This window comes from Gadus macrocephalus, chromosome 4 (genome assembly GCF_031168955.1).
Source record: "Gadus macrocephalus chromosome 4, ASM3116895v1".
NCBI lineage: Eukaryota > Metazoa > Chordata > Actinopteri > Gadiformes > Gadidae > Gadus > Gadus macrocephalus.
This window is the reverse complement of record NC_082385.1, coordinates 17,001,160-17,024,286: the sequence shown is the minus strand read 5'-3', so window position 1 is coordinate 17,024,286 and position 23,127 is coordinate 17,001,160. Positions and strand designations below refer to the sequence as shown.

The window sequence follows — 23,127 nt, the reverse complement described above, 5'->3', positions numbered from 1 at the left end:
TTTCACTACTCTGTCAACCCAGAGTCAAAACACATAGAGCCATATTAACTTAATGAACAGCTGTACAGAGTAATGTAAAAATGTTGGAAGGGTATTTTTTATTTATTGAGTGTATTCTGATTTCATGAATAGAATCTGTACATATCTAAAGGGGCCTTAATTGTAAAACAAGCATGCTACAATACAATTGCAGATTAAAATGTAATGTTAAGCTTTTATTCCGTTCCTAAATTGGGTTTCATTGTGCCAGTTATTTGATGCGTTTTGTGATTTTGTTGTCAAAACACTAGTCCAAAGTGTTGAAATGAATCTTTATTGCCGTCCTTACATTCATTGCTCCTTCTAAACACAGGGCTGTGTCGCATTTTCTCAGCTGTGTTTTCCCAACAGCATTAGTGTAACCGTCCATTTACAGGATTTCTCCCCTATTACTACATTCAGGGTTTAAGCTCCAGAGGAGTCGTGTATCGGTTCAGTGCTGGGGCGTCCTCCTGGCATACAGCCGGGTATCATACACCCCCGCGCGGCCCCACCCTGACCCCCCCCCCCCCCCCCCCCCGACCCAAGGATCCTCTACCAGGATCTTAGGGTTTACAATAAATCAATGGGAAAAAAAGCTGTTCAGCAGATCGAAGGACATGGACACAAATCAAGATCATGAATTGGAAAATTTCAGAGTATGAAATGCATCACTAAATAAATTTACATTGACTACAAACATGGTAGTGCGGAAAAAAAGTGGCTAAATTCAGTAAAGCATAAAAAGTACCAGCTGAAAAAAAAAAAAAGGTTATTGACCTGTTTTGATTGAAGTTGTATCATAGCATTGTTTAGGGACAATGCTCAACATAACGAGTATCCAAACGGGGCCTTTTAAAGGTTAAATCATGGTAAAAGCCCCGGTAATAGTGGTTCCCATCAAGCTCAAACTTGCTAATTAACACTTGCAGAACGCTAATGAGCGAAGTAGTGGCTTCATTCGGTGTTAACGTGCATTACAAGCCAGATTCAGAAGCTAATTGTTAAGAATGCTTGTGAAACGCAAGAGAGGAGTGGAAGAAAATATCCACTGTTGAGCACCATGACTCCTAAGTTTGTTGACATATTGCTTCTTAAATATAAATTAACCCGGGCATTACATGACTACAGTTTGCACACATTCTTTTTTCATGACTTCATGCCAAACTTGAGATTCATTTGAGGTCTCTAGGATACTACAATGTAGCGTTTTTGTAAAAACAAAGACTACCCAAAAAACTGAAGGACACCATAGTCCTGGAGAACACGAACTGTGGGGAACTCTGAACCACGGACTGACTGAACGTAAACGTCATCCGTGTTTGTGTGTATGGTAAGTTTTAGATTTGTTGACAGTATATCTCGACTAGCCAGTGTTGAGTAAATGGCCATTAGGCACTTTCTAAAGCTTTCTCATCCTAAAGCGTTTTGTAATTCTAAGGCATTTCTTGTCAATTCTTACACAAAGCGAACGTAGACTGCGAGTGACCACAAACTAATAGAAACACAAAAACAACATGATCGTAGCCATGCCATGTTGTCGCAACATCAGCAATAAAATAAACAAGCCAAGCAGTACATACAAGATATATCTATTGTACATTAAATATCTTATAAAACATAACCTCCTTCCATCAGTACCATATAAGCGGTGTTTTCACCAGAAGGACTAAAAAGGGTTAAAGCTCAAGCCTGGTGTCATCGGAGGCCATCCACTGACGACCTCCCTCTCCACTTGTTCCTTTGAATTAAAAATACTATTTCACCCCGTTTTACATTTAGTTGTAGGCTAAAATTAGCAGCATTATATAAAAAGCTATTGATAAAAAATATATAATCGGACACCCCATAGAGACCATGTGTCTTGAAATAACGATGAAATAACGAGATGCTCAAATGAAATGCTTTATCCATCATTCAGTAGAGAATGATGGGGGATTTGTGGGACAATTCAAAGGAGATAGTGTGTAGGCAGCTATTAAAGAGCAGTCTTTTGCAACTCCACGGCAGCTTGCATAGTATTGCCTTGAATGTCTAAAGTGTCTTCTAACCTCCACTGCTCATACTATAATTTATCCAAACTAATATCCCCCCACCAAGAAACAATGCGACGCTATCAAGCCTAAATGCATAAACGAACACGTAATCCAAGACTAATTATTCCCATATGATGACTCATTTAGAAAAAAGTAGCAATGGGGGAAGACAAGTCATTTCCTGTGCAAAAGTACCCATCAGAGCGTGACTGAGGTGCAGCCTTCCTCCCAAAGGACGTTCACTGTAGCCACGGAGAATAACAAGAACCTCTAACAAGTAGCAAGGATGCTACGCTAAAGCTAAAGGGAGTAGAAACTACCTAGCGAGGTAGCATGGCGGGAGCGTGGCTTCATTTATCTCAGCTCGGAGCTTGGGTTCCACTTCAGTTTCCCTGCAGGGTGAGGTACACTGCAGAGAGGACACACAATAACTCCGATAAGCGATTTGAACTGTGTGAATACACAAAATGGCATGTAAAGTTTGAATGTCCGCTAATGTAGACCATCTGTGTACAATTTAATATTGTATGAGTTTGTGCTTTCTGTTTTTATATTTTTATTTCATATTTGTACCTTTATCCTTAAAAAAGTATGGGCTTTCCAGCGGTTTTCTCCTGCACGTAGGAGGTGAAGCGCTTGAGGAACTTGGGGTACTCCCTCTTGGCCACCGCCCTCAGGACCGAGGCCGGAGCCCAGCCCCCGGGGTTCACTACACAGGGAGACAAGATGGACGTCAGACAGCACGCTAATGCATCGCGCCAACGCGTCGCGCCAAGGGGCAGCGTGAATCCAAGAAAAGTCAATGCAAACACGCGTTTAGAGAAAAAAATAACAGAAATCTTGGTTCACGCAGGTTTTCGCATGTTTCTACCCGTGCAAACACTTCCCTCGAGTTAAAATATTTGAATTTAATAATAATTTCGCGTGATACTTGGTTGTGAGGCCAATCAGCGTGAAAGAGAAAGTTATTGTTGCCGTTTGCGAACCCCCGGAGCTCTATATCTATATAATATACTATATAATATATGTTGTAGATAACTTATGAATCTGCGTTGACGTCTTTGTTACTTCCACAACAAGTAAACAAACTCGTAGTGGTGGTCAATAATCAGAGTATGATATCGCACTAATGGGGATATAATACAGATATATCTATAATCAGATGGATTGATCCTTACCATTGGCGACGTATGTGATCTTACACACCAGGTTGTCTCTGCTGATCTCCTTGTCTCCCTCTGGCGGGCTCACCAGGGTCTGGCAGATCAGGCCGATGTTGATTTTTGCCCGGACACACCTGCTGGACGGCTGCGGAGGGCCGAGAGAGAGGGCCGGGTCAGAGCCTGATGCTGCAGCACACTTTTTAAAATTTGTGAATCTCTGAATTTGTCTCTGAGTCTCCTGTGTATGCATGTTAGATGGTAAATGGACTGCATTTGTACCGCGCTTCTTTAACCAGTGGCCACTCAAAAGGCTTTACATTGCCTAACATTCACCCATTCATGCACGAACCACACACCGACGGCGGTGTCAGCCTTGCAGGCAGACAGCCTGGTCGTCAGGGTCATTCAGGGTGAGGTGTCTTGCTCAGGGACAACTCGCCATTTAGCTAGGAGGAGCCGGGGATCAAACTAGCAACCTTCCGGTTACCAGCCAACCCGCTCTACCTCCCGATGTGTAAGTGTGTGTATTTTCAAGACCTACCTGCGCGTTCTCGTGGTCCACCGAGAAGTTACACACCAGCCAGGTGTCGGGGTCGTTCTCGTTGTGCGCCGGAATCTTCCTCATGGCGGACAGATACAGGACGTCGCGCTGGGAGGCGGGCCACACGCGCTACAACGAGGCCATGAGGTTATTAGTCAGCGTTTAGCGATTATCTGGGACACATCTGGATCGTGAACGCGTGAGTAAGTCTTACCTTGTGGGCTTGGAAGACGATGATGGCGTTCTCGGATAAGGTCTCCACCACGTTGAAGTTCTCGATGGTTGCTAAAAGGTAATAAACGCAATGGTAACATTAACGATAAGAAAACATTGATTAACCATTAATGAACCATTATAATATGGTATTAGCTTAGGGGTTAGGGTTAAGATTAGGTTTAGTCATGTATCAATTAATACCTTAGTTAACATGAACACCATAATCTTAGCTGAAGGTACAGTATGTAGTTTAGTACCAACTAGCGGTGAGGTTGCCGATGGCCACCACCTGAATAGCTTCCCCTCCCTTTCCAACCACTACGGTGGCCAGTATTTCATTGTATCAGGAGTCAGTAGTTATTTTCTTTTGGCAAAATTCATTAATTTGAATCACACCAAGGCCGATTTTGGACAGAGGCCAGATTCCATCGAGCCGTCGGTTTGTTTCGATAACCTTGCCCCTGAGAGTTAGAAGCGGAACCCTCTATCGTGACACAGACATCCGAATCCACCACTGGCCAGACAGAGATCCAAATGTCCCCCGCACCGTCTCATACACGACAACGCTACTCAATAATAATCCCAAATGGGTCGTAGCAATGGAGACACCCCAAGTGTCAGCAAAGTCATCAGAAATCCTTTTTGGGGCATTACAAAGCGCGGTCATCGTAACAGAGGTGGTGGGCATACATACTCTCCCAGTCGTTGCGGTAGGCTGTGTCCCAGAAGTAGTTGCAGACTTCGTGGCCGGTCACACCCTTGACGGAGTGAGTTGCCTTCAGAGGGTCCAGCACAATACCGTTCTCCTCAACCTCCCTCCTGTACACCTGAAACACGCACACACGCACAACCAGACACGCACACAAATTAGTCAATTCATACGATTCTACAATGTTTTTTGTCGATGAAATGCGTGTTCTTAAAAATATATTGTAATATTAAAAATGTACCATTGCGGTCTGTTTTCGATAGTTTAACAGATTATTTTATCCAAAGCAACTTGAACTAAGTTCAGACACACGTCATTAGGAGCATATTGGGGTTAGAGGTCATCCTGCTACATGAGGGCTACGGCTAGACTGCAGACTTGGGCATCGAACCCGGAGCCTTTGGGCTGGGACACAGGCCTCGCCGTGACACTATCCCACAAATACTGACAAGACTTTTCTACACACCTTCATCTCCCCCTCCTCCACCACCAGCTGCCAGTTGGCGTCCCCGCCCATGTCCTGGAGGGAGTAGGTCATGTGGTTCTGCACCATCTCCTCCACCTGGAAGACGAGACCACCGAGACAAGAGAGAACGGGGGAGACAGGAGAGATCGACAGAGGTTAGAACAGTTGTGAAAGCAAATGGATGAAATCATAACAAGGAACAGGAGGACAGAAATGGACCACGGCGTTAACTTAAACCATCAGGACCTGGGAATACCTTGTCAGAGTAGCGATGGGAACCAGTGGATGAGTAGAGGTCCTCAGAGGGAACTGGGATGGACCTATGTAGCCTGGTCTTCTCACAATGAGACTGTCAACAGTAAACACAGTCACGTTCTGCTCTGTACCTCGTGTGTGCAGGGTATAATGAGTTTAAATTGAGCGTGATCTCGCCGTGTCTCCATTCACCTGCTCCTCCATCAGGTCCTGCCTGTCCAGTGCCGCTTCGACTGCATCAAAAAACTCATCATCATTGATGAGGCTGTTGGGACCCTCCTGTCAGAGGGGGGGGGGGGGTCATTAGCACAGGGATGGTGACAGTGATGATGATGATGATGATGATGACGATGATGATGACGACGATGATGATGATGAAGAAGAAGAAGAAGACATGAGCACCCCTGCCTCACCTCGTAGTCGGGACCTCTGTAGTGGGATTTCTTCAGGTCATTGAGCGTCGACTTGTAGCCGCCTTCGATGCGACGTCTCTTCTCCATCTCCTGCAAGGAAGGGAGACCCCATTCATTGTCACTGAGAGTGATGTGAGGAGGGTCTTCAAGGGCGTGAATGGGAAAAAGGCTGCAGGGCCGGACCAGATTCATGGGAAAGTCTTAAAATCCTGTGCAAACCAACTAGCTCCAGTGTTTTCTAAAATCTTTTACACATCCCTGGCCCAAGCTTTCGTTCCATCTTGCTTCAAACAGTCTGTCATTATCCCTGTGCCAAAGAAAAATACCCCATCGTGCATGAATGATTATCGTCCTGTGGCCCTGACATCAGCAGTGGTGAAATGTTTTGAGAAGCTGATAAAGAATTGCATCAGTTCCTCCCTGCCCAGCTCATTTGACACCCTCCAGTTTGCGTACAGGGAAAACAGGAGCAGGGATGATGCCATTTGCAATCTCTTACACACCTCTCTGACCCACCATGATGAGGGGAGAGGGAATTATGTTAGAATGCTGTTTATAGATTACAGCTCGGCATTCAATACCATAATTCCCTCTCGCCTGATCCAGAAGATGAGGTCGCTGGGAATCAACACCCAAATATGTAACTGGGTGCTCAGCTTCCTCACTGATCGCCCCCAGGTGGTCAGAGTAGGGGCAGGTGTAATGTCAGGACCCCTGATCCTCAACACGGGTACCTCCCAGGGGTGCGTTCTGAGTCTACTGCTCTTCAACATCTACACGCATGACACATCAAGTTTGCTGATGACACCGTGGTGCTGGGTCTCATCACTGGCAACAACGAGCAGGGCTATCTGAACCAAGTGGCAGACCTGGTACTGTGGTGTCAGACCAACAACCTGGCCCTAAATATCAACAAAACTAAGGAAATGGTGGTCGATTTCCAGAGGAAGCAGGGCAGTGGGCTCACCCCACTCATCATCATTAGTGGGGAACCTGTGGAGAGGGTCCCCAGTTTATGGGGGACCCTCTCCACAGGTATCTGGGGGTGCACCTCACTCAGGATCTCTCATGGTCTTTCCACACACACCTGGTTTCCAAGTCAAGGCAGCGGCTGTACTCCCTTCGGCGGCTGAGGAATTACAAGGTCTCCCCCTCCATCCTGAGGACCTTCTAGATTACCCCTCCCCTCCCTCGAATATACATACAGCAAGAGGGTGAGGGCAAGAGCCAGGAAAATCAGGCAAGGCGCCTCTCACCCACATGCTGGCCTCTTCACCCTGCTGCAGTCAGGCAGACGTCTACGCTGCCAGCTCGGACAGAGAGACTGAGGAGGAGTTTCTTTCTGCAGGCAGTTAGACTGCTTAACTCCGTTGGACTATAACTGGCACTCTTGCACTTTCTGCACCACTTTCTATGCACTTTTATATTTCTATACCACTTTTTTATTTTTTTTAATGACTGTTTTTATAGCATCACCTCATTAAGGGACGTCGGTTTTTAAATTACTATTATCTATTATTTATTCAGGTTCCAGTAATATGCACAATGAATGACAGAGTGGTGACCCCTTTTAATTTCACTGTATGTAAAACGTTATTTTTGCAAACATGTGACCAATAAAACTTGGAAACTTGAAACTTGGAAACAAAAAGAAAAAGGTCTAATGAACTGCGATCCACTTGAACTTCATGGAGGTTGCTGCTATCCCAAAGAGTGGAGGTCATGCCTCCAGCAAGGTGCAGGAGGCTTTAAGGAAGCATGGACCCCATGCTGCCCTTAATACAACAGTATGGAAAACGTGGACCAACTGAAAACATCTCCAACAACAACAACTTCTCTGTGTCCTCAATGGTTTTTTATCCAAAGCTAATAATCAATATTTCAGTAAGATTGCAGAGTAACTACAGCGATGTGAGGCTGTTCAGTGTGTCCCTACCTTGTCGAGTCTCTTCTGCCAGCTGTCCTCCCTCTTGACCATGAGCTCGATGCAGTGGGACAGGGTGGCCAGGATACCAGCCGTGGTGGCTTTGAATGTGATGGCTTCGCCTTTGAAGTCTATGCCATTCACCCCCTTGGGACTCACAGGCTGGAACACTGAGGGATAAGGTTCCCCAACAGAAGAGAGTGAGGAGAAAATCGAACTAACTTACTCTCAGACTCTCAGATGATTGATCATTTAGTTTTTCATTTGATAATCAATATTTTGCTTGTGAAATAACTTTTAGCATTAGTAGAAAAACCTGCTCCCTGTATCTTCAGAAATGTAAATCTTATACATAAATAAAGTTCACTTTCTTTCTTTCTTTATGACCGTTGAATCGAGAAGAAATATAAGCGATTGAATATCCGCCATACAAAGAAAATCAGAGATTATATGCAGCCCTAGTTAAAATAAAATAACTTTTGTGCGGCATTTTTCACATTTAAAAAAACATGGCTACGGAAAACCCTCCAGAACTCCTTATCTCCTTCCCAGCTCAAATACTCACACTTTTCCTTGCTGCCATTGTTGTTGTGCACTAACTCTCCACTCGTCCGAGGGCTTGGGAAGTCATCCTCATCCTCCTCCACCACTGAGAGATGAACAGAGGGAAAGGTTAGCAGGAAGAAGAGCGCCAGTCAGGCCGGTCTGTTGTTACGGCAAGGGCCGGTTGCCGAGGGCCTGTTGCCGGGGGCCGCTCGGTGTAGGTGGCATGTAGCGACCACTGCAAGAGACTCGACCGCAGGACCCAGAGCGACGGACCGAATGACCCACACAACAATAGACCAGTGTCATCTCCAGGACACAGAGAGAGAGAGAGAGAGAGAGAGAGAGAGAGAGAGAGAGAGAGAGAGAGAGAGAGAGAGAGAGAGAGAGAGAGAGAGAGAGAGAGAGAGAGAGACAGAAAGGCACACCGATTTCGAAAGAGGGGAGAGAGCTGTAACACGGGAGAGGAAGAGTGAAAGAGAGGGAGGGCGAGAGAGAGCAGGGGATATGGAGTAGAGGTTGGTCTGTGTGTGTGAGTGTGTGTGTGTGTGGTTGGGGGGGGTTGCATGTAAGAAACAAAGGCATGGCTTCATTCTCGCTGCTCATATGCCAGCAAGCCAGTAAAGCGACAAAACAACAAGCTGTGGGCAGGCCAAGAATGAACAGGAGAGCGAGCGAGAGAGAGAGAGAGAGAGAGAGTGAGAGAGCGAGAGCGAGTGGGAGAGCTAGAGCGACCGAGAAAGAGAGGGGTCAGAATGACTGCTTTCTTAGTCAACGGTCAAGAGGCCACAAACATACATTCCAAACAAGGCTGTGTAGATGTGTTTATCCTAAACGCACAACACGCTACAACAGACATGTGTCCTGATTCTGCTCGGCATTGGGTGAGAAACGTTTGGGCCGTCCTGATGACACAGGGCTACTGACTGTCAGTGTCTGTTGTCAGTACGTGTTTCCTTCACTAGCTTCCACTGACATGCACGACCCGTGTTGTTGCATTGCACCATGGTGGAGGCGGCACATTTCCTATTCTGACAGGGCGGTAGTACCCAGGTAAATGAACGCAGCACCCTTAAAACAAGCCTGTTAAATCCTGTTTAATTCAGTCTTTATATGAGCGATGAGACGAGCACTGCTGCTGAAGAGAAGGGAAGGCATTTTGTGTGGCATGCCAGTCCTGTCGCCAACATATTTTACGTAAAGACACATGAACGCATAGCAGAGGAAAATGCGGAGGGCTGTTATGGCTTAGCCTCCTAAGTGTACACCCTAAAGACGTACACATATTTTCCCTAAGGACACACACACACATAGCTTTACTCTAAAAAACACACACACACACACACACACACACACACACACACACACACACACACACACACACACACACACACACACATAGCCTCCTCTCAGCATTACCCTAAAGACACACACACACACACACCCAAATAGCCTCCTCACAGTGTTAAAGGCCCACTATGCAACTTAGTTATTCTGATGGTTCTGCAACCATTTCTGGGTCGTTTGGTGGGTGTGTCATTGCCCCATGTCACCTCTCCAAGGAAAAAGCGCGTATGCAACTTGCTCTGTTCGGACCGACACAATCCGGATGTGACGCAGCGGAAGTATCATATCGCGCCTCGAAAATGTAGTCAGATTGTAGTTTCGAAAATGCTTTACGGCACAGACACACACCCAAACATGGCACCGGCTAGATATAAACAGCCAGTTGCGAGGCAATTGTTGCATTCATCATGGATCAATCGACTGATAAGGGACCCAAGAGGCGACTGTCGGTGGAACAAAAGAAGAATGGACCAGAAAAGAGATCAGACACGAGTGAAAGGGGAACTATGCAACTTTTTTGGCTTGATTTACCTTAATATAACAGGCTAGGAGTCATTGCGATGGTTCTATTATACATTTTTGTTCGATTGTTCGTTGTTTCGACTCCCCCTTGCGCATCTTGGCGGAGAAAAGGAATATGTTTCTGCCGGCGACCCGCCGCCCACTCTCGCGGGAGTCTCGGGTCTCGCAATGTAACGAATTGCTTTACGGCACAGACCCCCAAACACGGAACCGGCTCGATATAAACACAAGTAACTAAGGGATTGTTACATTCATCATAGATCAGCCGACTAAAAAGAGACAGAGAAATCCAATGTCGGAGGAACAGAAGAAGAGAAAAGGGAGACTGACCGACAGAGAGGCCAGACACGAGTAAACGTTGGGCAAGCTTTTCAGGAATAGCGTGAACTGAAAGAAAAAGAAGACTGCAAATCAGACGCCGACTTGGCCGTGTTGCTTTTGAAATTGAAAGTACCCTTGGGTGAACTTTGTCTTCGTGGTATTCTTGATGTTGATAGTCTCTATACAAATGTGTTTGCTCAACCATTTTGTTGTGAGCCCTGTAAAAATTGTTTTCTCGACCGTTTTGTTGTGAGCCCTGTATGTTTCTAGCTTGCTTGGTTGCAACCATATAAACACCTTTGTTTCCATGGGTGTTTTGCTGTTCGTCTGTCTCGTCCCCCAGATACAGACTGAATCCCCGAATCCAGGTTCTTGTTTATTTAGATTATTATGTTGGCCAACACTCTTACACTGATTGTTCTGTTCAACCTAAGATAAAACAATTATAATCTAGGATATAAATTCTCCCCGTCAACTATAAAAAAGGATGGATTTATGTTTATTGCAATACAAATACACCATTTTATGAAACATAAAATGTATAACCTTGCCTACACTTTATGAACATCTACTTCGGACATGGCTCCACGCATTCGCCGGCTTCTTTGAAAACAAATGCACATGGCTCGCGTAGAAGTGCATGGGGAAGGGTCGTCAACGAGTTGTTACTAGTGTTGGCTCGTTCGTTCGCGAACCGGTTCGAATGAACGAGTCTTTAGAACGAACGACCCGAACCGGTTCGTCTCTCTCGTTCATTCGGTCGTCTCGTTCACCATTCGATTCACCGGAAACTCGACTGAACGAACGAACGAGTTTCCGGTAGCACTAACTCCACTGAGTCTCACTGACTCAGCTGAGAACCGTGCTATGGCGTGCATTCCATGATGCGATTCACCGTTACCGGAAACTAGGCTGAATCGCGAACGACTCATCCAGTTTCCGGTGAATCGATTCACCGGAAACTCGACTGAACTGGGAGGAGTCGTTCACGAATCGTATGTTCGTTCAGCCTGGTTTCCGGTAGCGGTAAATCGCATCATGGAATGGACCCCATTGCACGGTTCTCAGCTGAGTCAGTCAGACTCAGTGGAGTTAGTGCTATCGGAAACTCGACTGAACGAACGAACGATTCGCGAACGACGAGTCATGCGAACTGGGTCACGGAAACGATTCATTGAATCCACCGCTAGTTGTTACGACAGTGTTGTAAAATATCTACTACGAAGCTGTAGGGGGCACTGTGTAGAGAAATGTGTGTGCCAAAACCAAGAAAACAGCGAAGAAATGCCCGAAGTTGCATAGTGGGCCTTTAACCCTAAAGTCCCACACACACACACCCACACACACATAGCCTCCTCATAACGTTCACCCTAAAGACATTCACACACGCACGCACACACACACACACACACACACACACACACACACACACACACACACACACACACACACACACACACACACACACACACACACACACACACACACACACACACACACACACACACACACACACACACAGCCTCCTCATAACGTTCACCCTAAAGACATTCACACACGCACGCACACACACACACACACACACACACACACACACACACACACACACACACACACACACACACACACACACACACACACACACACACACACACACACACACACACACACACACACACACACACACACACACACCTCATGCCCCTGCTGAAAGAGACCATGTGATGGTGATGCTCTACACACTGAGAGCACACTAGGTGAATATGGGTGAGCATGCAAGACATAAAAACATGGCCTCACTTCAAAGATTTTTATTGGTTGGCTTTTTTATTCCTTTCTGTTTATATTTTATAAATGTATTATTATTTATTATGTATTACAGTTTTTGTGAATTATGAAAGCCATTCAACAGATTAAAAAAAACATGGCTTCCAACTCCATTCCACCACTCTCAAGCTAAACACTAAACACTGTTGAAATGTTACATGTGACCCCGACCTGACCTCAGGTCAGTGCTCCTGCTGTGTGTGGACACTAACTGTTGTTCTCTACAAATCAACCAATCCACAATACCTATCCATCCTGCCTGATTCTATTCTGACCCCCAAAAGGGGCCGAAGGAGCAGCAACATGGGAATAACCAATCATCCAATCAATAACTGAGGACCTAATCAATAGGACACCTCCTCTAGTGATCCTTACCTCTGTCCCTCTCCAGGACGTCTCTGGACACGTCGGCACATCCATCGAAGTATCGCTGCAGTGTGTCCACCTGCCTGCACAGGATGTCCCTGAAGGTCTCCATCTCAGACAGCTTCTCCCGGAGGCTGTGGCCCTTCTGAGGAACCAGAGCAGAGCGGGGGTGGGAGGCACCGACATTATCACCCGGACATTAGCCCAGACGCACCTCCGACCGCAGGCCCTGGGAGCCCGTCACACCGTTTAGGTCAGAACACACATTCATTTAGGGTTGCCAACTCTCTGTCGTGTCACTCAAAATCCATTTTTGTCCCCCCTCAATTCCTTATGATGAATAGATAGACCAGGAGGAGTTTAAGGCCAACAGCTGTAACAGCTATTTTTTTTTATCGGGTTAGGGTTACCAAAAAATATTTTTTTAGTAGAGTCTCACTCCAGCCAAACTCCCAAAGTTGGCAACCCTGTTTAAATGGTGGACCTGTAGAACCCCAGCCCTAACACTAAACAACACAAAAAATCCTAATATTTACTTAATGGCAGTATTAACAGAAAAGTGATACTTATCATATCGGCACTCAAAGACATTACATCGCATGAGGAGGTCTCTGCTGCGAGTCTGGTTAGTTGTTTTTTTTATGTTGTTAACCAATGTAAGGACAACACTTTGACCAGGGCTCTCAAGTTTTGAACTGAGTTCAGAGTGAGACTGCATACAAATGTGTCCACAGACATGGTGGCTAACGTATGATAGTAAGCATTGTTGGCCATTAACACTAATATTCAGAAACAACACTGCCTCAAAAGGCTATTGGCTTAAGCAACAACAGTAGAGGCATATACATTTCCCTGAACTTTTAAACGTTGCAAACGTGCAAAACATAATTATATATTTATGTGGCATTCAGTGTAATGTAATGCTTAAAATATATCTGTGCCATTCAGTAGGCCAATGCTGTGGTAAAGTGTGTAAAGTATGACCAAGTGTTTCTTTCTGTTCAATGGACAGAACTTTATCAATCCCCTGTAGGAGAAATGTGTTAATGTTTGTCCCTACAAAACAATAATGGTAAAAAAAACAAAAACGAAACATGACGGTAGCTATGTATAAGTCAAACCATCCAATCTGAAGGCTCTACTTAACCACTGCCCCTACTCACTTCCACAAATGCAAAGCGAAAAGAAATGAGAAGGGGAGGGCGTAGCCTAACTAGTTTGTGAACAACCCAGAGAAACGCAACGCAAGTTCAAAGTGACCATGTATGACGCTATAATAAAATCCCGGACGATTTTGAAATTCCGCCACACATTTTTTTCAAAGTGTCTCGAAAGAGGGCATGTCCGGGCAAAAGAGGACGTCTTGTTACCCTACGTATAGGGACACCCATTTGATTCTTACCTGTTCCACTGTTAAATAGCGGCGCAAATTGGTGGGCACTATCCTCGTAATTTCTCTGCGTGAGAAATACGAAGTGTGGCGTGTGAGCGTCTGCATGGGTTGAATTGCTTGTGAGCCGTGCTTTGACAATTGAAAACACTTAAAGTTAAACTAAAGAGATTTCCTGCTCTAAGATAAGCTTCCATTGGGGGAAATGGCTCTGTTATTGCCCAACCCAAGCTCCCTCTAAACCCAGCCCTGGAGTTGGTGGTTATGGGGGTGGTGGGGGGGGGGGGGGGTAGCGTACTTTGAAGGAGGAGGAGGAGGTGGAGGAGACGCCACTGTTGGCGGAGGTGAGTGACATCATGGAGCCGTGGCGCCGGAGGCTGGACTCGGAGCCGTAGCCGGACTCGGCCTGCAGGGGGCAGCAAAGACACACACATTATTATCTGTACAACAGATGCGTGAACATGATGAAAAAACCCTCCTAAAGTCATCATAATCTCTATTATGGCACTCATGTTTTCCAGTTCATTGAAGATACGGAACAAGATGAATGAATGCAGTCTAGGCTACATTCAGTCATGTGTTCTCACACGGTGAGAACACATGACTGACAGCAGCTCTCTGTGGTTAACACACTATACTGCTTTGCAGTCTAAAGCCCCCTCTTGTCCCGCCTTTTCTATTCCTTCGACTGTTGACCCACTAACCCATATCCCAATGAGGTTGTTGCCTGCTTGCTACAATTGTTCCCTGACGGTCTTTGGTTTTAATACAACAATAGTGTTCAATGAGTTAGTGACCATTGAATAACCCAATGATTGTTTCCCTGCTTAAGAATTATAATTTATTCATTGCTTCAGGCATCTGTGGCCTCGTTTAAACCACACATTGTTTTGTTTGCAATAAAAAGGCAAATAGTTGCGTGTAGCCACTCCTCTATGAATGATTCACTGTCATGTTATGTTCTTCAGGACAGAATGGATAACGTGACTGGAAGATGACTTCACCGCAGGGGAGATCAGGTGACTTCCTGTTAAACTAGTCTCCTTTTCCGTCTCTTGCGTCACAGACTGCTTTGCAAATAGCCGTCGATGGGAGGGGTCAGAGAGGAGAGAAACCAAACAGCAATGCCCTGTATCAACCGATAGAGGCCGCTTAATCCCCATCGCACGGTGTTTGTGATACAGTCAGGGGTAACTATCGGTCAACAGTCAACACTGCGCCTGTTCTAATTACTGCTGCCCTTCAGCCAACCTGCTTATACCCAAACGAACCGTGTCACCCAAACCGATAACCATCGGTAAGGCCTTCAACAGTGCTCAACCAAAACAAACAGAGCCCATTTTCATGGTAATATTCGACCGATTGAAAACGTTTTATACTAGCCCTTATGTTAATGTTTCAAACTGAATCTATAGTTATTCAAACCCACACAATGAACACACCAACAAGGCTAATAGTGTTTAATAATGAGACTTCTGGCAATACTTGCATGGAGGCTTTTGCAAAAAGCAAACAATTAATCAAGCGGCTGTTTGACAACCAAAAGAAGAGCATATTCCCAATTTATACCAAGGGAGGGGACTCCCTACGGATGAAGACACCAGCAGGGACTGCAGCTATAGCTAGAGAAAGGGGAACTTTTAATAATGCTGCTCCAAGCAATGAAGTGAAAAGAAGGAGATTGAAAAAGTCTTTAAGTTCCATATTTGATTAAAAGTAAATGGTTACTGACACAACCAGTTAAACAAAGTTGTTACTGCGGTCTGGACACTCACAGCTAAACATCTTCCACGTTTGATTATTGGCCTTAACAACATAAGCATGGCTTGCCATCACAGCAGTCATAATAGCTTCAGCATTAGCATGCTAAAGAGCCTGGACAACATCCACTACCGAGTGTTTTGCATTTTTTCCTGGAGATTTCCACAGCGGTCTGTAGTTGAGTAATAGTCCAGGTTAGAGGGGAGTCGGGTGTGTGTGTTTGTGTGTGTGAGTCACCGCTGGGCACGGTGCAGATGGGAACGGAGGGGGGTTCTACTGAAATGACTCAGTCCCTCCTGATCTCCCCATCTGACTCATTTACAGGATTTGTAATGCTGTTAAACTCGCCTGGTACATCACAGTGTAAAATCAGCCTCACTCGCACAACATTTGAGACCTGTGCAAGTGCTGAGGGTGTATTCCACTATTATTTTTTAAGTATTATTATAAGACTATGGTGTTGCTAAGCTTTAGTACGCTGTAGTAATATAACAATATATATTTGAATGCAAGATCATTGTTCTGCTAAAGGAGAACCTTGTTCTAGATGATATATTGCTGCCTGCGTATTACAGATGGGTCAGGTGATCAATGGACAGGAACCATAATTGGATGAGCAGTCCTGAGCTTGCGAGACGTGCTTAGCCTAAAAGAGCTAAGCTACCATGTCCTGCGTACGTCGTCTCTGGGCCGCAGGGCAGGCCACAAAAGAAATGTCACCTTTGTCTATGTCTATGTTGACACCTCTTGTCTAATGCACTATTCTGTATGTTTGTATAAATAATAAGACAAATGAGGGACTTATGATAGACCCCTCTACTGTCAATCAGAACTGATAGTCCTGCTCAACATTGGTCAGTGCGAGGGAATGGGGGTGGTCTGTAGTGGTGTTGATTGCGGACGCACCACTAGCTTTATCAGAGAAGCAGGTAAACTCTCTCACACACACACACACACACACACACACACACACACACACACACACACACACACACACACACACACACACACACACACACACACACACACACACACACACACACACACACACAAACACACACATACACAGAGGAGCACACACCCAACCCAAAGAACAAACACCAAAAACACACAACCAGAGACACACGCACACACACACACACACACACACACACACACACACACACACACACAAACAAAGAGGAACACACCACACACAACCAGAGGAGAGGAACACACACACCCAGAGAAACACACATAGACACCCAGAGGAACACACACCCAACCAGAGGAACACCACCACAAACACAACCCCAGAGGAACATACACGCGTACACCTAGGGGAATTCAAACACACACACTGAGGAACACGCACACATACACAACACTCACACTCGGAGGGACACACACACAAGGCTTGATGTTGGCTCCCCTATCTAAAGGGGGTCTCCGGGGTCTAAAGTCCAAGAGACTAGAGCAACCCTACCATGAGGGGGGGGACGAGGGCCACTGTCCCCTGGCCGGCCTTCTCCCTCCTTCCGTCTCGGATACTCTGGGACGAGAAGACACACACACACACACACACACACATGTCAAACTCACTTGCATGCCGACAAACACAAACAAATTAAATTACCAAAGGAAGATTTATAGCATGAATAAGAAGGCAGAACCATGATGAGCATCTGTGTGTGTGTGTGTGTGTGTGTGTGTGTGTGTGTGTGTGTGTGTGTGTGTGTGTGTGTGTGTGTGTGTGTGTGTGTGTGTGTGTGTGTGTGTGTGTGTGTGTGTGTGTGTGTGTGTGTGTGTGTGTGTGCAGGCCTCACCCTGTGCACCTCGATGGAGTCGATCCATTTGTTTCTGTGCTCAGGGTCCTGGGCCCTCAGGTACCACAAGCTGTCGTTCACGCTGATGTCCAGACGGCACTCGTCAAACTCATGGGCCTGCAACATAGAATGCATCAAACACACACACACACACACACACACACACACACACACACACACACACACACACACACACACACACACACACACACACACACACACACACACACACACACACACACACACACACACACACGATTTAGTTGATGCAGCACACAAAGGCCAGCCAGACTCAGAGTTAGTGCAGTGCTCCATGCTGAGCTCTTTGCACTCAAGCATTCAGAGTTAGGGGCTCACACAGACGTGTGTGTGTAATATATGGAATCAGCTGTTGGTTCATCTCTGAAAAGTAAAAATGAAAATGAAACAAATGCGGTAGGTACCCTTCAATGTGGTAAAGCTGTCTGCTAATGACAGCCATAAGTTAAAGAGATGAACCAAAGCCTCTTCTGAGTAGTGGGGCCCAAATAAACTCCATCTGATTCTTACCCTTTTAAGGGCTCTTCATGGTGACCGAGCATAAACAGTAATAAAACCTGTGTGTTTGTGTGTGTGTGTGTGTGTGTGTGTGTGTGTGTGTGTGTGTGTGTGTGTGTGTGTGTGTGTGTGTGTGTGTGTGTGTGTGTGTGTGTGTGTGTGTGTGTGTGTGTGTGTGTGTGTGTGTGCGTGCGTGTGTGTGTATTTCTGTGTGACTGTGTATATGTGTGTGTCTGAGCATGTGTGTGTGTCATCTGCTTTCTATGTAACAAACCTTTGTTTAAAAGCCCAGAGATAAGAGAGAAAAAGAGAGATGAGAGAGACAGACACAGAGAGAGAAAGAGAGAGGGAGGCAGCAAGAGAAAGACAGAGACTGAGAAAGAGAGAGAGACAGCCAGAGGAAGAGAGATGAGAGAAAGAGAGACAGTGAGAGACAGAGATGAGAGAGAGAAAGACAGAGAGACAGAGAGCGAAAGAGAGACAGAGAGAGAGAGAGACAGCGAGAGAAAAAGAGATGAGAGAAAAAGATTAAGTAAGGTAGTATTCAAAGGGACACGATCAACAACCCTGCGAACACAGAGCAAATGACCCAGCTCGGATAATCATGTGACACACACACACGCACACACACAAACAAACCCACACACACACACACAAAGGCGTACACTAAGCCTGTATTGAATACCTCCCTGTTTTCCATCCCCAGATTACAGTAAAAACAGGTGGACTCAGGTACACACAATACGGTATGCTGATTATAACTTTATTTTGGCTCATGTGCTGTATGAGTAAAAATTTGTAGAGGTCATTTAGTAACTATAGTATAGGCTTCATTCTTATGAAAGTAATTTCATCTGCAAGATAATTAATGGATATAAAAGCATTGTCATCATACATTATTGATGTCTTGTAAATGTAAACTGGTCACTAAGGCCTAACCAGGTCACTAAGCCAAGTAAGAGAACCACTTTCACTCAAACTTAAATAATTGGCTTGCCAGCCATTCAGTCCTGCAGCAGCATTGAACCACACGTAGAACCACCAGAAAAAACAGAACACCTTTCATCTTTACAACCATCCATCAATCCATCCTTTTCCATTCTTCCGCACAATCTGTGTGACTCAAGGCCTGGGGAGTTTAGGAAAACTAGAATGTGATCTTTCAGTTTCCTAAGAGGTAGTGCACCGGCTTCGCGGAAAGCAGCTCTAGGAATTGAGGAACACGATGCCAGGCTTTCATCACCAACGGCTGACAGCTCACGGCTGATGCTAAACCGGTTTGAGGGTTCATGATGAAACTAGAGTAAAGTGCAGGAAGAAAAAGGAAAACAAAGGGAAAGAGAAGAGGGGTTGGTCACGTGACCAACATGCACCCAGAGCCCAGGACACGCAGCTCTATCGGGCCATTTCACAGGAAGTGACACACAAAGGGGAAGGCCACTACTTCCTCCTGATTGGTTCTTCTGATTGGTTCCTCCCCCCACAACCTCAGTTTCACCACCATTCGTAGTGAGACAACACCTCTTATCTGTGTAACTTCAGTTTTGGACACTTTTTTTGTGCACATGTTGAATACAAACACTTTGATAGTTTGTAGTTCATAGTGTGGAGTGTTTAACAGAGCATATGCAATAACTGTGTACCCACGTGTAGATTGTTGCCAAGCAACCAAAATAAACAGGCCACTTCCAAGTTGTGGTTTAAAAATGTGCGGAACCATGTCATGGTTAACCAAATAATGAACACAAGTGCCCCAAGCCTCATTAGCAAGCACTTAGTAACACACACACACACACACACACACACACACACACACACACACACACACACACACACACACACACACACACACACACACACACACACACACACCTACAAACACATGCAATGTGTTCCAAATACGACATGTTTAGCAACAACAACGTTCATCGGACAGAGCCAACACCACCATTGGAGATGTGGAAATGTGGAGTGATGTATTTGTTTGTTGGGCCAGTGTACCAGCCCCTTAAGAGCATGCTAGTTCTTATATGATGCATATGCTGAGATGAGGTTTAAACATCAACCGTTTTAAAGCAAACACAATTGTAGAGGGACAGTTCTTAGAGCAGGCTAGAGGGTTTTGGTTTGGTTTGTGGCATTTTTAGATCTTAAATGCGGCAAGACTCAATTGACTCAATCTTTGTAGGCATACACCACGAGTGAGATGGATGGATAATCAGCGTGAACGGATTCACTGTTTCTGAATCAGACCTGACAGTGAGATTAGGTTTTGGGGTGGAGAATGAACTGCTGAGCGTTGCTAATAGTAATAGCCTGATTACAAATTACTTGCCAGTGAAGCAGTTTGTGCAGATGGCTGGAGATTGTGGTTTTTGTGTTTTGTGTACTTTTTATGTTTTGTGGCATGTAGCTCCAACTAATAACCAAAAACAAAAGCTGAATGTCAGAACATCCTTGACATTCAAAAATGCAAGACCAACAGTGTATTCAGATAAGGGTTTTCGCTGGCTAAGTAATTAAACAAGTGTCTGAAGCCTTTGGGTGCACAGAATTAAAATAAATATTTACAGAGGCTAAGATAAAGCTGAACAAACAACAGACTGCTTGGCTGACTGCTTTCCAGGAACAGTCATTCAAATTGCTAAAGTAGTGAAAACGAAATGCTCCATTCAAAGAATTGCTCTATTAAGTCATTTTGATCATGCATTTTACTAGATAATAAAATGTGGTTCTGGTTGCAACTTTTCAAAAATATTTGAAAGAAAGATTTCAATTTTAGTTGGAAACATGTCAACTTGCGGTATGGCCAAATGCACTGCATTTAGCCTCAATATAATATGATGAGGTAACAGTAGCATTAAAAAAGAAGCATTGAAGAGATCTTGGGTCAAAAGAAGAGAAAACCACTACAACAGTGTTGAAGTGACTAATAAACTGCAGTCTCCACCACACAAACCAACTGATTCAGTCCTGGTTTCCAAGATATATTTGGTGTAGGCTATTGTCAAAGAGTAGTCATATTCAGTAACTGAACTGATCATTTTGTGGTTCACTTTGTAATAATACTTAAAATGGTCAAGTTTAATTTAGAGAGTTTGGATTTCGGAGCTTTATTGTGATGCGAGAACCTTTTTATCCTCAACATGAATAATGAGAATGATTCACTCAACATCAGCAAAAAGAAAATATCAATACTCTGTGGATATAAAAAAAATTATAGATTGATGACGTCATGAAAACAAAGGATGTTTGTCCCTCTAGTGACTAGTTGACCACAAATGTTCACCAACAATCCCGAGATGATATCGTGATATCGCGATATTTGATGATGACAGCGCTGGCCGGCTTACCACGATGACAGCCTTGCTGAGGCAGAGCGACCCGCGGCATCCGTACTCTCTCTCATCTTGGGACTTGTAGTAACTCAACGTGTTGTTCTTCAGCGACACCCACCGGTCCTGCCAGCCGTGGATGTAGTTGGTCCACTTGAAAGACAGAGATCACATCTCCTGCTTAGCATGGTTGTATGACGGCGTGTAAATGAAATCACCGTTACAGCCATAAACAGCCCTGACTCACAGGGTGAAACTGGCTTTGTTAAACAGTCACCCTTCTTCCCGTAATCAGTATAATGGAGCAGGTGGGGTTCCTGGGAGATATTTCACAATACGCTGGGTGAGCAAACTGCGTTCATTTCACTTGTGAGATGAACTGGTTCCGTACTACCGAAGGGTGGGGAGGCCATCTGGCTGACTGTAGATGTAAAGGTGTCACATGCCGATGCAACGAGCTGGGAGAGGATGCTAGAATAATATTTAAACCGCATAGACTTTATGTAGGCCTATATATTGGACAGCTATAGGGTCGGTATGTATGCATGTGACAGATATAGCCTACATACACAGTTGTTATGTATACATTGGACAGAAACATGAAATATATCCTCAATAATCAAGGAGTGCAATGCATAACGTTCCATATAGTGAAACAAGTGAAGGGACCGTCCTTGCCCACTCCGTCCATATACTCCATGCCTCCCTTTGCTTCATAAATGGACCACGATGGTTTCTGGGTCACAATCTAAACTTACCTTACTGAGAATCCCACTGAACTCCACCACCCCGACCGGGTTCCCCGAGTCCAACTCCAGGTCCTCTTCAGAGCCAGAAGAGCTCCAGCTCTGGTTGTCTGACATGTCTGAAGGACTTCACTGGTCGACTAGTGGGTGAACTGGGAGTGGTATACGGCGGTCGAGCCCCTGGTCATACGGCCTTCAGTGTTGGGAGTCGTTTGAGGATGTAAACAAAATATAGTCCCATGAAGTAAGGTCAAGACTATTTCCGAGTGCTCCTGGAAGTGTTGGCATGGCAGTCCAGATGAAAACACAGCGATCTGCAGCCGCACAGATCGGTGCCGGTGCAGGTGGACGCGAGTCAATGCTGATTACAGCCCTTATGTATTGATCCCAGGTCTCATGGATAAACAGTGTAATCCAACCTCACCAGCTCCAGTCCTTCTACCTTTAGCCCCACGGAGGTTCAAGTTGCCAGGTGCGTCAACGGAAATATCAAAATGATTTGCAGAAATCAATCGACAGATAGAGGTAACGACCCGTGGATCACTGGTATAACGCTACTTTGACACTTATACTGGTTCCGTACTGGTGACAGCTGTCTGTCAGATGGCCGTGTTCCCCGAGACGTCAGCGGGTGGTCCGTGAGCGCGTGTGTCAGACTGGAGCGCTGCTCAGGGGCGCTGGCTGCTGCCTGACGTCATCTAATCCTTCCCAAACAGTGCAGCCAGACTCCGCCCACTCAGCCAGACTCCGCCCACCCTCAAGTCTCCTAGAATTAGATGCTACAACATTTAATTCTAAGAGGATCTTACACAGTTGTAAAAAAATCATGTTCCGGGTTGCAATTTAATGGAGGGCGCCACGGTTTTAAATGAACGGAAGACCACAG

General features: G+C 45.3%; 1 protein-coding gene across 2 annotated transcripts; it reads right to left on the bottom strand.

The window, feature by feature from the left end:
• Nucleotides 1-79: 79 nt before the first annotated feature.
• LOC132456261 (ceramide transfer protein-like) lies at nt 80-22,914 on the bottom strand. Of its 2 annotated transcripts, none has more exons than XM_060050589.1 (18): nt 22,254-22,914; nt 21,514-21,648; nt 17,624-17,740; nt 17,284-17,349; nt 14,356-14,463; nt 12,677-12,812; nt 8,307-8,390; nt 7,754-7,911; nt 5,818-5,907; nt 5,597-5,683; nt 5,406-5,498; nt 5,150-5,245; nt 4,669-4,801; nt 3,973-4,043; nt 3,759-3,887; nt 3,233-3,362; nt 2,628-2,763; nt 80-2,463 (listed from the first exon to the last, which is right to left on the bottom strand). In XM_060050589.1, the coding sequence occupies exons 1-17, from the start codon at nt 22,356-22,358 to the stop codon at nt 2,636-2,638; spliced, it is 1,866 nt and encodes a 621-aa protein (XP_059906572.1). In that variant the 5' UTR covers nt 22,359-22,914; the 3' UTR covers nt 80-2,463; nt 2,628-2,635. The 2 variants fall into 2 exon arrangements, with proteins under 2 accessions (XP_059906572.1, XP_059906573.1); XM_060050590.1 differs by having other exon boundaries at nt 12,677-12,809.
• Between the last annotated feature and the right edge of the window lie 213 nt (nt 22,915-23,127).